Here is an 11,507-nt window from a genome sequence, read left to right as displayed (position 1 = left end):
AAATATTTCAGCCTGCCTAAGGAATTAACCCTAGTTTGGTGGTTGGGTGTGGGAGGTCAGTTAACATAATTAAATAGCCTTGAACCTATGGAGGTCAGAGAAGAGTCCAAGTTTCCTTGTTATGATATTGGAAGAGGTCCACATTCCTGGCATAGTTATTTTTCTGGCTACAACTTAACTAGGGCACTTCCTTCTGGACTTCAAAATCTATAATTATCTAAACTGTACACAACCTTTGGTGCAGGCTAAGGAAAGTTCTGTGCTTGTTCTGTACCATCACAGAAGCTTTTTAGAAATGACCTCAGCTCTTGTCTCCTCCATGGTTTGGCAACCATACAAACTGCCAGAGTGGTCATTTTGCTCTAGCCTTGACTTGAGCTCTCATATTACCTTAATTCTGGATTTTCCTACCTTGGCTGTGGAAATAAAAAGATGAATTACCTCTTCTCTCAAACATGAGTTCCTTGGTGCTGTCTACCTTAATATTGTAGCTGTTTCTATGAACATATTCCTAAGTGTAGCTGTCTGCTCTCTGGGATAGAATTTTAAAAGTTTGACAAACTGGCTGTGGCTGGTATGGCTCAATTGGTTGCGTGTTGTCCTGTGTACTGAGAGGTCACCAATTCGATTCCCGGTCAGGGCACAAGACAGAGTTGTGGGCTCAATACTCAATAGTGGGCATGCAGGAGGCAGCGGATTGATGTTTTTTTTCCCTCTCTCTCCCTTCCTCTCTCTCTAAAAATTAATAAAAACATTTAAAAAAAAAGTTTGACAATTCTGCTGGGAAAAGTAGCCAGCACCTAGTCTAAGTACCATATCCTCTTTAGAAAATGCCAGTTATGCCCCCCACTAGTGGGTGGCCACAGAGTTTTGCCACAACTCCCTCCCCACACACGCACACACTCTGCACCCTGCCCACCATGGGCCTGGTGCCTGAGGCCAATGCTGCACACCAGACCCAATCTGCTCTCTGTGCAAAAATTTACAAGAGAAACATGAATGGATAACAACAGAAAATGATATTGGAACAGTGGAATCAGAAATTTTGCACAGGAAGTTTTGGGAGATGTCTACTGTAGTCTGCCTGAAATTGGGATAAAATTGAACAAACAAGTTGCTTTGGAAAGTGTGAAAGCTGCTAGTGAATTCTGTTCTCTATCAGGAGAAATAACTGAAATGAATGAAGCTCTTGCAGAAAATCCAGGACCTGTCAACAAATCTTGTTATGAAGATGGTTGGCAGATCAAGATGACACTGAGTAACCTCAGAACTAGATGAACTAATGAGTGAAGAAGCATATCAGAAGTACATACAATCTATTGAGGAGTGAAAGGGGAACCCCCTAAATACAGTAGGATGAAACAAAAAAGAAAATGCCAGTTATAAAGAAAGGCATCTACTGCTGAGTCTGGAAAAGGTAAGCTAGGTTTTAGTAGCCCTTTGGACTGAATTACCTTCATTAGGATTGTGGGAATAGACCCTCACAAAGTCAGCCTCGGTTCTTTAATGTCATAATGTCTCATCAACTTGTAAAGGCCCAAATACTCAGGGATCTCTGTTTGGAGAGCCTAAGTTTAGGAGTACCCTCCCTCAGAAAAGGACAACCATCAGAAGTCACTGCCATTTCCACCCAAGTCTCTTCCAGATCACTTCATTTGCTAGAATGAAATTGAGAGAAAAGCAGGAAAGGGCGAATAAGATAAAATTAATTTATTTGCCCTTACAACTCCATGGGCCACCCTGGGGCCCCACAGTCCTACAGCATGCCCTGCAGCAGTGGGCTGGGGAGTCCAATTCTCTGGAGTGCCTGCTCCCTTGTCCAGCCTAGAGCTGGGTTCCTCCTGACCCCATCATCCTGCTCTGACATGCAAGGGGTGCACAGATCCACCTGCAACAAACTGGGCCTGCCTCTGGCAGTAAGGACAGGGCCCTGTGGGTGGCTGCAGCACTGATCCCTTTGGGCTTGGGTGGGCAAGTGAGCGGGAGGGCAGGCAGGAGGGTGTTTGTGGTTCAGTGCAGAGTGCTGCTATTCTGCTCCTCAAAGGCCATCTTGCCCAGGAGCTGACTGTCCAACTCCACCCCACTCACAGGTAGCTGAAAGAAGTTCATTTCAGCTGCTAATGCTGCCATGGCAGAAGGGTCCTGGCCAAACTGAGCTCGCAACATCATGTCCATTTTCTCCAACCTCCTCTTGAGCCGCTTGGCCTCCCGCTCCCGGATGAGCCGAGCCTGCCGCTTCTCCGGGGTTTCATTGGCCCGCTTGAGCCTCATGGCCTCCCGATCCCGCTGCAGCCGGCGTGCCCGCTGCTCGTCTGTCTCCTGCATGCGCTGCAGGCGCTTGGCCTCACGGTCCCTCATGCGCCTTACCTCCCGCTCCTCGGGGGTCTCATTGTCCCGCCGGCTCTTCTTGGCCGTGCGCTCTCGTTCCAGGCGCTGCAGCCGTACTTCCAAAGGCTCGTTCTGTCGACGGAGGGCCCACTTGCGTACGCTTGGGGTCTGGGCTTCCAGTAGCTTGCGGTAGGCAGCACAGTTGTTGCACACAAGCAGAATTCCAGCAGGGTAAACTGGAGGACTAAAGGCAATGTCCTTCCCCTCAGCACTGGAGGGGCCCTCACTGTGGGCTGGGGGTAGGGATTCCATATTAAGAACTTCAGGAAGTTTCTCACTGGCAAGCAAACATTTTGGATGTTAGTATTACCTTCTAGCAAGTCTCAGGTATTCAATTCTGATGTACTGTTGTCCTACTAGGCCAGTTGCTCCAATCTCACCACTAGAGGTCAGTCTGAGTGCTTGGGAGACCTGTTCTTCCACTCCACACCTGCTCTTCTTTGGGCTAGGGTGTGTACCAAGTTTTAAGGCCCACCTGCAGCTACAGACTGAACCAAATGCCACAGCAAGCCACTAGAAATCAGATGAGCTCTTACAATGAGCCCTTTTATTCAAGCTAGAATGGTGGTGTTTGGTAGGAGCTGTGCAGGGCAGTCCTGCTGTGGAAGGAGGCAGTCCTCCTTGAGGTACAGGCTGCCTTCAGGGCAGATACAGTCCACTGGCTCGAGCTCCTCCTGCCCTAGCCAACTCTGCACTGCACACTAGCAAATAGGACTAGGACACAGTGCACACCATTCCAGTCCTCCTGGGACACAGTAGAGATTACATCCTCACGTTAGGGTCCTCTCAGCACCCTGTAACTTCTTTCTCCATGCTTTATCATGAATATCCTTGGACCTCCTCTTTCTGGATGAAAATTATTATTCTGACAGGAAAGAAATGGGAATTCATTTCCCTCTGCAGATAGCTAATGGAATGGTATATTTACTGGCCTCATTATTTGTATTTCCAAAGAGTCAAAGAATCAGTTGTCTCTGCTTTACCTATCTCTAGCCTTTACTTTGACTTGGGAAAGCAGAACCCATACCCAGTAATTTGTTCCCAACACAAGAGGGTTAGGTGCACGGCAAACCTGTTAAACGTGGCATGGCTGGTGAAACGGGCTCCACACACAGCACAGTTAGACCGCTGGTCCTCCGAGTGGATTAGGAGGTGGCGACCCAATGACCCTGGGGAGCTAAGGGCCCGGCCACAGACAGGACACATATAGCTCTTGGCACTCACCACTGCCGCAGTGTGCTGTAAAACAGAGCCTTAATCTGTCAACTCACGCCACCTCCAGAACAATCTACATCCACTACTTAGGAATTACTTTGCAGGCAACATCCCCTTTCCCTAGCCTCAGAACAAGGGACTTGCAGCTATTTTCTCTGTTTAGCACCCAGAAAGGTAAGTCTCTTGAGTTAATGGGCTTTCAGAAGGGCCAGGCCATTCAGACCGCTAGTTTGAGGTCTGACTACAGTCTGGGACATGTGGCTGAACTGAGGAACAATGGGGCTCCAGAGCTACCTTCAAAGCCTGAGAGGAATTCATGCTCAGGATTTCTCTCTGACTGCTTCCCTCACATTGTACAGGTAACAAGTCCATATGAAGGGAGTGACGAAGGCCAGTCTAGAAGCTAACTTGGAAGACTGGTATCCAAAAGGTATTTAAGTGTCCTGCCTTTCCTTCAATCTTTTAAAAACAGTCTTTTGAAGAAATGCACCTCCTTATAAACTATCTATCTTTAACCCAGGCGGTCTTGTGTGCAGATGTCTTTTCAATACAGCTCACAAGGCACAGGTGCTCTGCGATTGGATCAGGGGAAAAAGAATAAAAAATCTGTCTTGCCTAGCCACAGAGGCTCAGTAGGCTGAGCATCGTCCCGTGTACTGAAGGGCTGCCAGCTCAATTCCTGGCCAGGGCACATGCCTGGGTTGTGGGTTTGATCCCCAGTAAAGAGAACATACGGAAGGCAACAGATCCATGTTTCTCTCTCTCTTTCTCTCTCTCTCTCTCTCCCCCCACCCCAAGCATGTCCTCGGGGGAGGATTAAAAGAAAGTCTGTCTTATTCTCATCCCCTCATTTACACTAACTTTCTCCAGGATTTCAGAAACATTTATGTTAACTCATTTTTTTCTTTTTTAAAACAGAGCTCTCATTATTAACAGATGTTAGTTTCTATTTCACTATTTCAAATATGCATTTAGTAATTTTTTTAAAAATGGTACTTAATTTTCATAGTATGTCTGCCTGGGAACCCCAAAACATATTTACCCAACATATTCCACTTAGTCTCCAAAATGTTCTGAGGACCCAAGGTTCCTTTGGGTGCTGGAGGCAAAGGCTAAACAAGCTGCTAGCGCTCGAGTTCCAGAGCACGTAGCTCCCCACACCATACCTGGTACACGTGAGCAATCAGCTGCTCCCGACTCCCACAGTCTAGTTGGCAAAGGGGACACTGACAGAGTCCAAGTAAGGGGTCAGAATTCACATTCTCTGTGACCTGCAATTCAACAAGTAGGTGGTTCATTAAGACTATTGACCAGTCTCTTCCCTGCCCCTACTTCTTTTTACAGGGTATCCTGTTACAAAAAACACTACCTGATATCACATATTATTCTTAGGTTTCCATAGGGACCAAAGGAAAAACTAATGAGGGAAGGGAATTTAATTTGCACTTATCTTTATTTTCTCCAAGGTTTCCTGCCACGAGGGCAGAGGACTACCCCAGAGTGAGCTTAGATACTTTTTTCCCCCAAGGTAAACTGTAGAAAGAGGATTAGCTTCCCTCCTGCCATGCTTCTTGCAGGAACCGTCAGGGAACAATTTAGTGAGATAACACTTCGACTTAAAATTTGTAAACATATTCAAGAGAACACCTCAGGAAGTCAGCTAACAGTTTTGCAAAGGTGGCTATTCTATCTGGAAAGTAGTGGGGGGCTTCGGGAAGAAGAGCTGGACGTGGGCGTAGAGATACGTAGGTGGAAAAGGAAAGCTGGCTGCCATGGGAAGTGTGTCTGAGGTTTGGCTAACAGGCGCTGTGGCGGAAGAGAGGCTTCATGTGAAGGCCCAGGAGACCGTCAGAGGCAAGACTGTTACATGCGGATGAAAGGCTCAGGGCTGAGCACAGGGTAAGGGGGTTCCCGGACTCGAGCCACTTATCACTTGCCTCATGCTCTACCACTTCAGGCCCACCAGCAGGCTGTTCCACGCTGTCTAACTCCTTTTCCACCTTGACCACCCCTCCATCTTCCTCTGATGTGTGGGAAGAGACTTCATCTTGTGTGGTCTCCTCTTCATCACCCTCACTGTCACCTGGAACACACAAACTGGTCACTAGCTCTGATTTTTATGAATACATTTTGAGCTGCTTTTCACCCTAGAGTTTGTAGCTATAGTGGAAAACATTTTCAGATCTTCCACAATATAGTTTGTATCAGTGCTTAGTTGGGTACAAATCATGTCAAGTGGAACTAGATATAGCTGTTGTTTATAATGCCATATACACACTAAAGAGAAAATCTGAGGCAAAAGTGTATTGGAAAATGGTTATTGGGCCCTGTACATTATCATAAAAACAATAACTTCATATACATGGCTCCCAAAAATCTCACACTTGAAATCACACCTCCCACATACCTCACAGCATGATCATTCCCATAACACACCACCTCTGATTTACCACCACTTCTCACTGATTCTATTAATTTACTTTTCTCCATCTCCCACTGCAAAATTTCTCCATGATGTCACATATACTGTTCTATTCTGAGTCCCACTAATCTGTCCTCTGCCAACAAACCCCAAGGCACACTCAAATAAACACCAACAAGTTTTTCTTTCCTCTAATCAATAAAGGAGGCAGTAGTAAATTAGGTTAAAATGATGTCACTTTTTAGGGAAAGGGCTGTTCAGTACAGTGGGAAAATTAGCACAGCAACCAAACTCAGGTATTTGACTCACTGTGTTCTTATTACTCTGCTAGTAACAGCATTCTAGGCTAAATAAATCCATTGTTTCTGTTGGTTCTCTGGATTATCTGATAGCTGACTGAATGTATTAAGTAGACGGAACAGGTTATTCTTTACTTTAGAATGAAATATCATTTATTGTGACTAAAATAAGAATTGAGTGTTTTAGTTTAGGGGGCAGGATGTAGCTGTGGGGAGGTCTGCCCGTGGCTAGGGGATCTTCATGGTTTGTGGGAGCTGATTTTCTACCATGATCTTTTTTTTTTTTTAAAGAAACCTATGTTTCTTTAAAATGAGTTCTTTCTGAAAGGAAAAAAAAAAAATGGTGCTAGTACCTTGAAGATCACAAGAGGAAGCCAAGCCTATGGAAGCTGTCAGACTCCAGCCCTATCCCACCCCACCTAGATCCTGGGTCTAACTGTAAGCAAGAAAGAAATGCAGGGTAGAGTTTCACCAGTCCTGTGCATCAGCAGTGAGACTCAGCTTTCCCAGCTAATGGTGCTTGTCTTCTCTCTTCTATCCCTTGCATAATTTCTAAATCCACCAGTATCTGGGCAAAACTAGTTTATTCTCTTTCTTCCCATGAAAACCTAAGCAAATCATCTGTTAGGAATTACTTGCGTCTCTGTTAGATACTCCCCTTGCTTGGTGTACTGGATTTGGCCTTCTTCCCCAGCCCAAAGCTTTAGTTTGAATTCATCTCAGTAATGAAGGATTGACACAGATTAAATCATAGCATATTTTCTCACCAGTTTATCTGGAATACTTGTAAGCTTAGTCTAAGATGATATTGCATCAAACACATTTTTGTAATTTATCAAAAATTCAAATATGTCTCTACTAGAAAGATCAAAAAAAAAAAAAAAAGTATGCTGTCCAGAGGGATGATGCATTTTTCCAGAATAGAAACCTCTTAGATTTTTATAGATGTTGCCATTCCTACCTTTTACTCAAACTGATGGCTCCCACAGGTTTTCTAGAAATATTTGGGTTCATTTTTCTCTACCTGAGCAATTAATTCCTATATTTTTTATTGCTGTTGTTGCTAAATTATTACTTTGAGTGGAAATTGTAGTTCCTAGGTTGGAGAACTTTCTCCCTCTTTGTTCTTCCTCAACCCCAAATGTGGAGAAAAATTTGAAAATGCCTCTCTGAATTGACACTAATAATAACCAGTATCAGATGAAATTAGTAAAGTGTGGAAATCACACACATCTCAAATAGAAAATAACACATCTCAAATTGTATTTGTTCAGGCAGGTCATGGAACAGGCGATCCACAAGGTTCCACTGGCTACCAGCCAGCCACTTCTCTTCCATCTCTTAACCACAGGGACCTACCTAGGACTTGGTATGGGAAGGGAAGACCTTGATGTTAGCATTTTATACGATACAAAACTAGGCCCTCAAGCAAAAGTTCCATTAATGCCACTCTTAAATTTTATTCATTATGACTAAATAGACCCAAGGAGACAGGGATTTTTTTCTTTTCACTTGACCTAACCAAGGAATTGCTTGGGCACTAATTATTCCTATGCCCCAGTCTATCACAGTCATCACAAATCTATCTGTGTATGGCACTGTGCCAAGTACTGCAGTCTCTGGGTTAAAAAAAACACACACACCATAATGCCAAACCTGTTCTCTCTGTATAAGCATATGCCCATAGACTTTAGAACACCTTTGGGAACACTGAGGATCCACAGATCTCCTCCTTCATGTCTTCCTCCCAACCCCATGCACAGCCCCAGAGCACACACACTCTGATAATTCTTCTCCCATTGCCCTGAGTCATTACCAGAAGGTGCAGAACTCACTGCTACTGGAGTCCTGATCTCTTAGTTGTTGGATAGCTTGTCGCTGACTGTCAAGGTCTCCAGGAAAATCAGTTTTCATCATCGCCTGGCGGGCTTGCTCTTCTAGCCCAGCAAATACTTGATCCCCTGGTGGTCACAAGGAAAAATAGTCAGGCCACCAGCTGGGCAGCACATTCCCCAGGCAAGCTGGTTGGAAAGTCAGACCATTCAAAGGTAGGAACAAGGAGGTACCCTATGGTGGAGTCATTCATCTCCAAGTCAGCTTGTTACCTACAACTGTTTCTGGGCACAGCTACTCTTCCTGGGCAGTAAGCCAGATGCTCTAGACAGCATCATCTGCTTCCCTTAAATCCTCCTAATCTTGACTCCTTTTCAAAGGTGATCAATTGCTACTTCACAAATTTGGCTTCAGAATCTCAATTCCATTTGCAACCTTCCATCAGGATTGGGGAGACAGAGGCAAAGGGGTAGGATAAAGATATGGCAACAAATATGGGCACAATCTGTGAACCTTAAGGTGCTAGCATTATGCCCTGAGTCAGTGTCTATCTCTGACTAGAAGGCAGTGCTTCAAATAATCCATCTAGATAACAGTATATAATCCCGTCTTTCATTCACTCTCCTTCTAAGACATTCTCTGCAAGTTCTTTCTTGACTCCCTTTCTAATTTCTATCAGAATTAGCCATAAGCAAATCAACAACTAGTTGAATTAAAAGGAGAACAGGTAATATATGAACTCATTTCTACTGAGGAAACACTTCTTGAAACATGCCATGTAATTTGCAACAAATATTTCATCTGGTGTCTTTGGTCCAATGATCCAGTGTGTTTGGTCTTTTTTTAACATGTTTTTATTTACGTTCGAGAGAGAGGAAGGGAGAAAGAGAGAGAGATAGAAACATCCATGGGAAAGAAACATCAACATCCATCCGCTGCCTCCTGCATGCCCCCTACAGGTTTCGAGCCCACAACCCAGGCATGTGCCCTGACCAGGAATTGAACCCCTGACCTCTTGGTGCATGGGTCCATGGTCAACCACTGAGCCACACCAGCTGGGGGTTTTTTCCTTTTTTTTTTTTGGTATGGAGTATCCAAAAGCCCTAGACCCATCCTTGATTATGCATTTACTTCTGATGAACTCTGCTTGGGATCTGTGTGGTTACTGAAGAGTTAACATTTAAGTGTTCTTTCATTTCCAAGAGGCCAGGCGTAAGGAGAAAAGAGAATTGGGTTTCTCAAGGTTTCCATTATCTCAGTCAGAATGGAAACTACAGTCCCCATTCTCCAGCCACCAAGAGAGAATAATAAAAAGCCCTAGTGAAATGTCTGACAATAGACCAATAGCGCTTTCTTACTGAGGAGAGAAAGGGAAGTAAACAGGCTCAGGTTCCAAGGCAGGAGACAATAATGTAGGAAAAATGAACAGGTTAGTTGATCTGCACTACTAGTCCTTAGGCAATGAAAGAATTGATGTGAAGTAGGCTTCATGTGATTACTTAGGCATTCATTCAGCAAATACTCATTGAGTGTATATGCTAAGTGCTGAACACTAATAATAGCTAGTATTTGGCATTTCCTAGCTCCAGATTCTATGTTAAGTGCTTTATAGTTGTTACCTTACCTTAATTCTCTGCTAAATCCTATGTGGTAGGTATTATTACCCATATTTTACTTAGGAGAAAACTAAGGTCTATGGTGGAACTAAGTATTCAAACCTAGGTCTGCTCAACTCTAATACCCATATTTTTAAGCTGCTTTCTAGTAGAGATGTAAGCAGAAGGTTAGGCTCTTTATCATAGTGGTTTTGCTAAAAACAAATGCTGTCTCTGTGAGAAGAATAGCTCTGATCCTAGTGTTACTGTTATCTTCATATCATGAGAAACTGATAAACACAACTTAAATATCAAAATAATTGCTAGTATCTCTATGAATCACACTATAATGAACCTCAGGGCCAGCATATGACAAAAGGAGCCATCATTTTGATGATTCTGATAGCATGTGGTGTAATTACCATGCCTCATTTAGAGTAACTAATATTATGACTACTCTGACTGATACTGTGAGTGGCAGTAGAAGTGATTAGAGTTCAAATGTACTACAACCCCCAGCCCTCAAGTAAAGAAAAAATCAGCTGCTTTAAGTCCATTTTTATAATATCCAAGATGACACACTGGATATAAATTACTGGTAGGGAAAGCAAAAACTGAATTCTATGTTATAGTGTCTTCTCTCCTCTCTTTGCAGAAATAAAATATTTAATTTCTCCATGTTGGTTCCACTGTAACCACAAGATCATGGCCAATGGAATAGTTACTGAATTCTTCTGGGTAGATGCATATTTACCCAGATGGGCAGATATGGCACTTAGGAACAAGTTACGTATCAGCATATAATTAATTATCGAGGGGCAGGTCATTCCCATCAGTTATACTGCTCATCTCTACAGAAACCTAGCCAGAAACCAGCTAGCTTTATAGTATATTAAGAACATATACTCCCTCCTCCCCCCCTTTCTTATTAGGAAATCACTACTGGATTAGTAAAAGAGCATCTAAAAGTATATGTACCTTTCCATAGCAGTTAGTAATTCAATTTGGTCTCCATCAACTAGAGCTTAAAATTCATTTTTGTTTATTGATGTTTAAATAGTTAGGCCTTCATAGAACAGAGAAAAGTCTGCTCCTTATAACTTCCCTATCCAAGATATTCTGCTCACCTAGGCAATCTTACCTAGGACAGTTGGAATAAATTAATTTTTCATTCCTTTTTGGCAGTTTGGAGGGAAAAGCTATGCTCTTATATTTTATTCTGCTCCTGACTTGAAAAAAAAGGCTAAGGGTAAACTTTATTCCTCAGAGCCATTCCTATTTTAAACATCAACCAAAGCAAACTATATAAAAACCATAAAAAAGGGCATGATTTTGGCAGACCTCATAGGAAGAGATATGTGAATGATCTTCCAGTAGTCATTATTTACCTAATCCCTAAAATCTGGCTGTCCAGAATTATCCTTTCACAAGAAGGCAGTGATACTTGCCAGAAGTATGTCATAATTAAGTATAATGTGATTTATAGAGATACTAGTGATTAAGAAGTGTTATACAATTGCCTGCTTGTCTAATGCACAATTATTTCCTTCTATCTTGAGACTGTTAGAGTAGGTTAAAAAAAATCCTGATCTCTAGATATTAATGTGGGCAATGATCTTATTTAACATGGGTATTTATTTGTCTATTAATAGTTGAGAACGAGTCATCTAAGCTCCCACAGTGAAAAGCAAGGTGCCACCTCTCCTTTTTTTAGTATAAAATCAAGATACTGTTTGATTTGGCTAAGATTTTTCA

The 11,507-nt window shown here is 43.1% G+C and overlaps 1 protein-coding gene across 17 annotated transcripts in view; it reads right to left on the bottom strand.

Annotated features, from left to right (window-relative positions):
• ZNF821 (zinc finger protein 821) overlaps nt 1–11,507 on the bottom strand; it is a 53,518-nt gene that overhangs the window by 25,261 nt on the left and 16,750 nt on the right. For 8 of the 17 annotated variants that reach the window (XM_081118768.1, XM_081118766.1, XM_081118764.1 and 5 more), the window contains 4 exons: nt 8,160–8,285; nt 5,541–5,686; nt 4,770–4,874; nt 3,461–3,627 (listed from right to left, as the gene is read on the bottom strand). In XM_081118768.1, coding sequence (XP_080974894.1) covers nt 3,461–3,627; nt 4,770–4,874; nt 5,541–5,686; nt 8,160–8,285 — 544 coding nt within the window. Of the gene's footprint in view, nt 1–1,695; nt 2,666–3,460; nt 3,628–4,769; nt 4,875–5,540; nt 5,687–8,140; nt 8,286–11,507 lie in introns of those variants that run through there. The other 9 variants (XM_081118760.1, XM_081118759.1, XM_081118762.1 and 6 more) reach the window with 3 other exon arrangements.

Source organism: Miniopterus schreibersii (assembly GCF_964146895.1).
Source record: "Miniopterus schreibersii genome assembly, chromosome: 18".
Lineage (NCBI taxonomy): Eukaryota > Metazoa > Chordata > Mammalia > Chiroptera > Miniopteridae > Miniopterus > Miniopterus schreibersii.
Note: the sequence above shows the minus strand (reverse complement) of the source record. Positions and strands in the feature narration are given on the sequence as shown.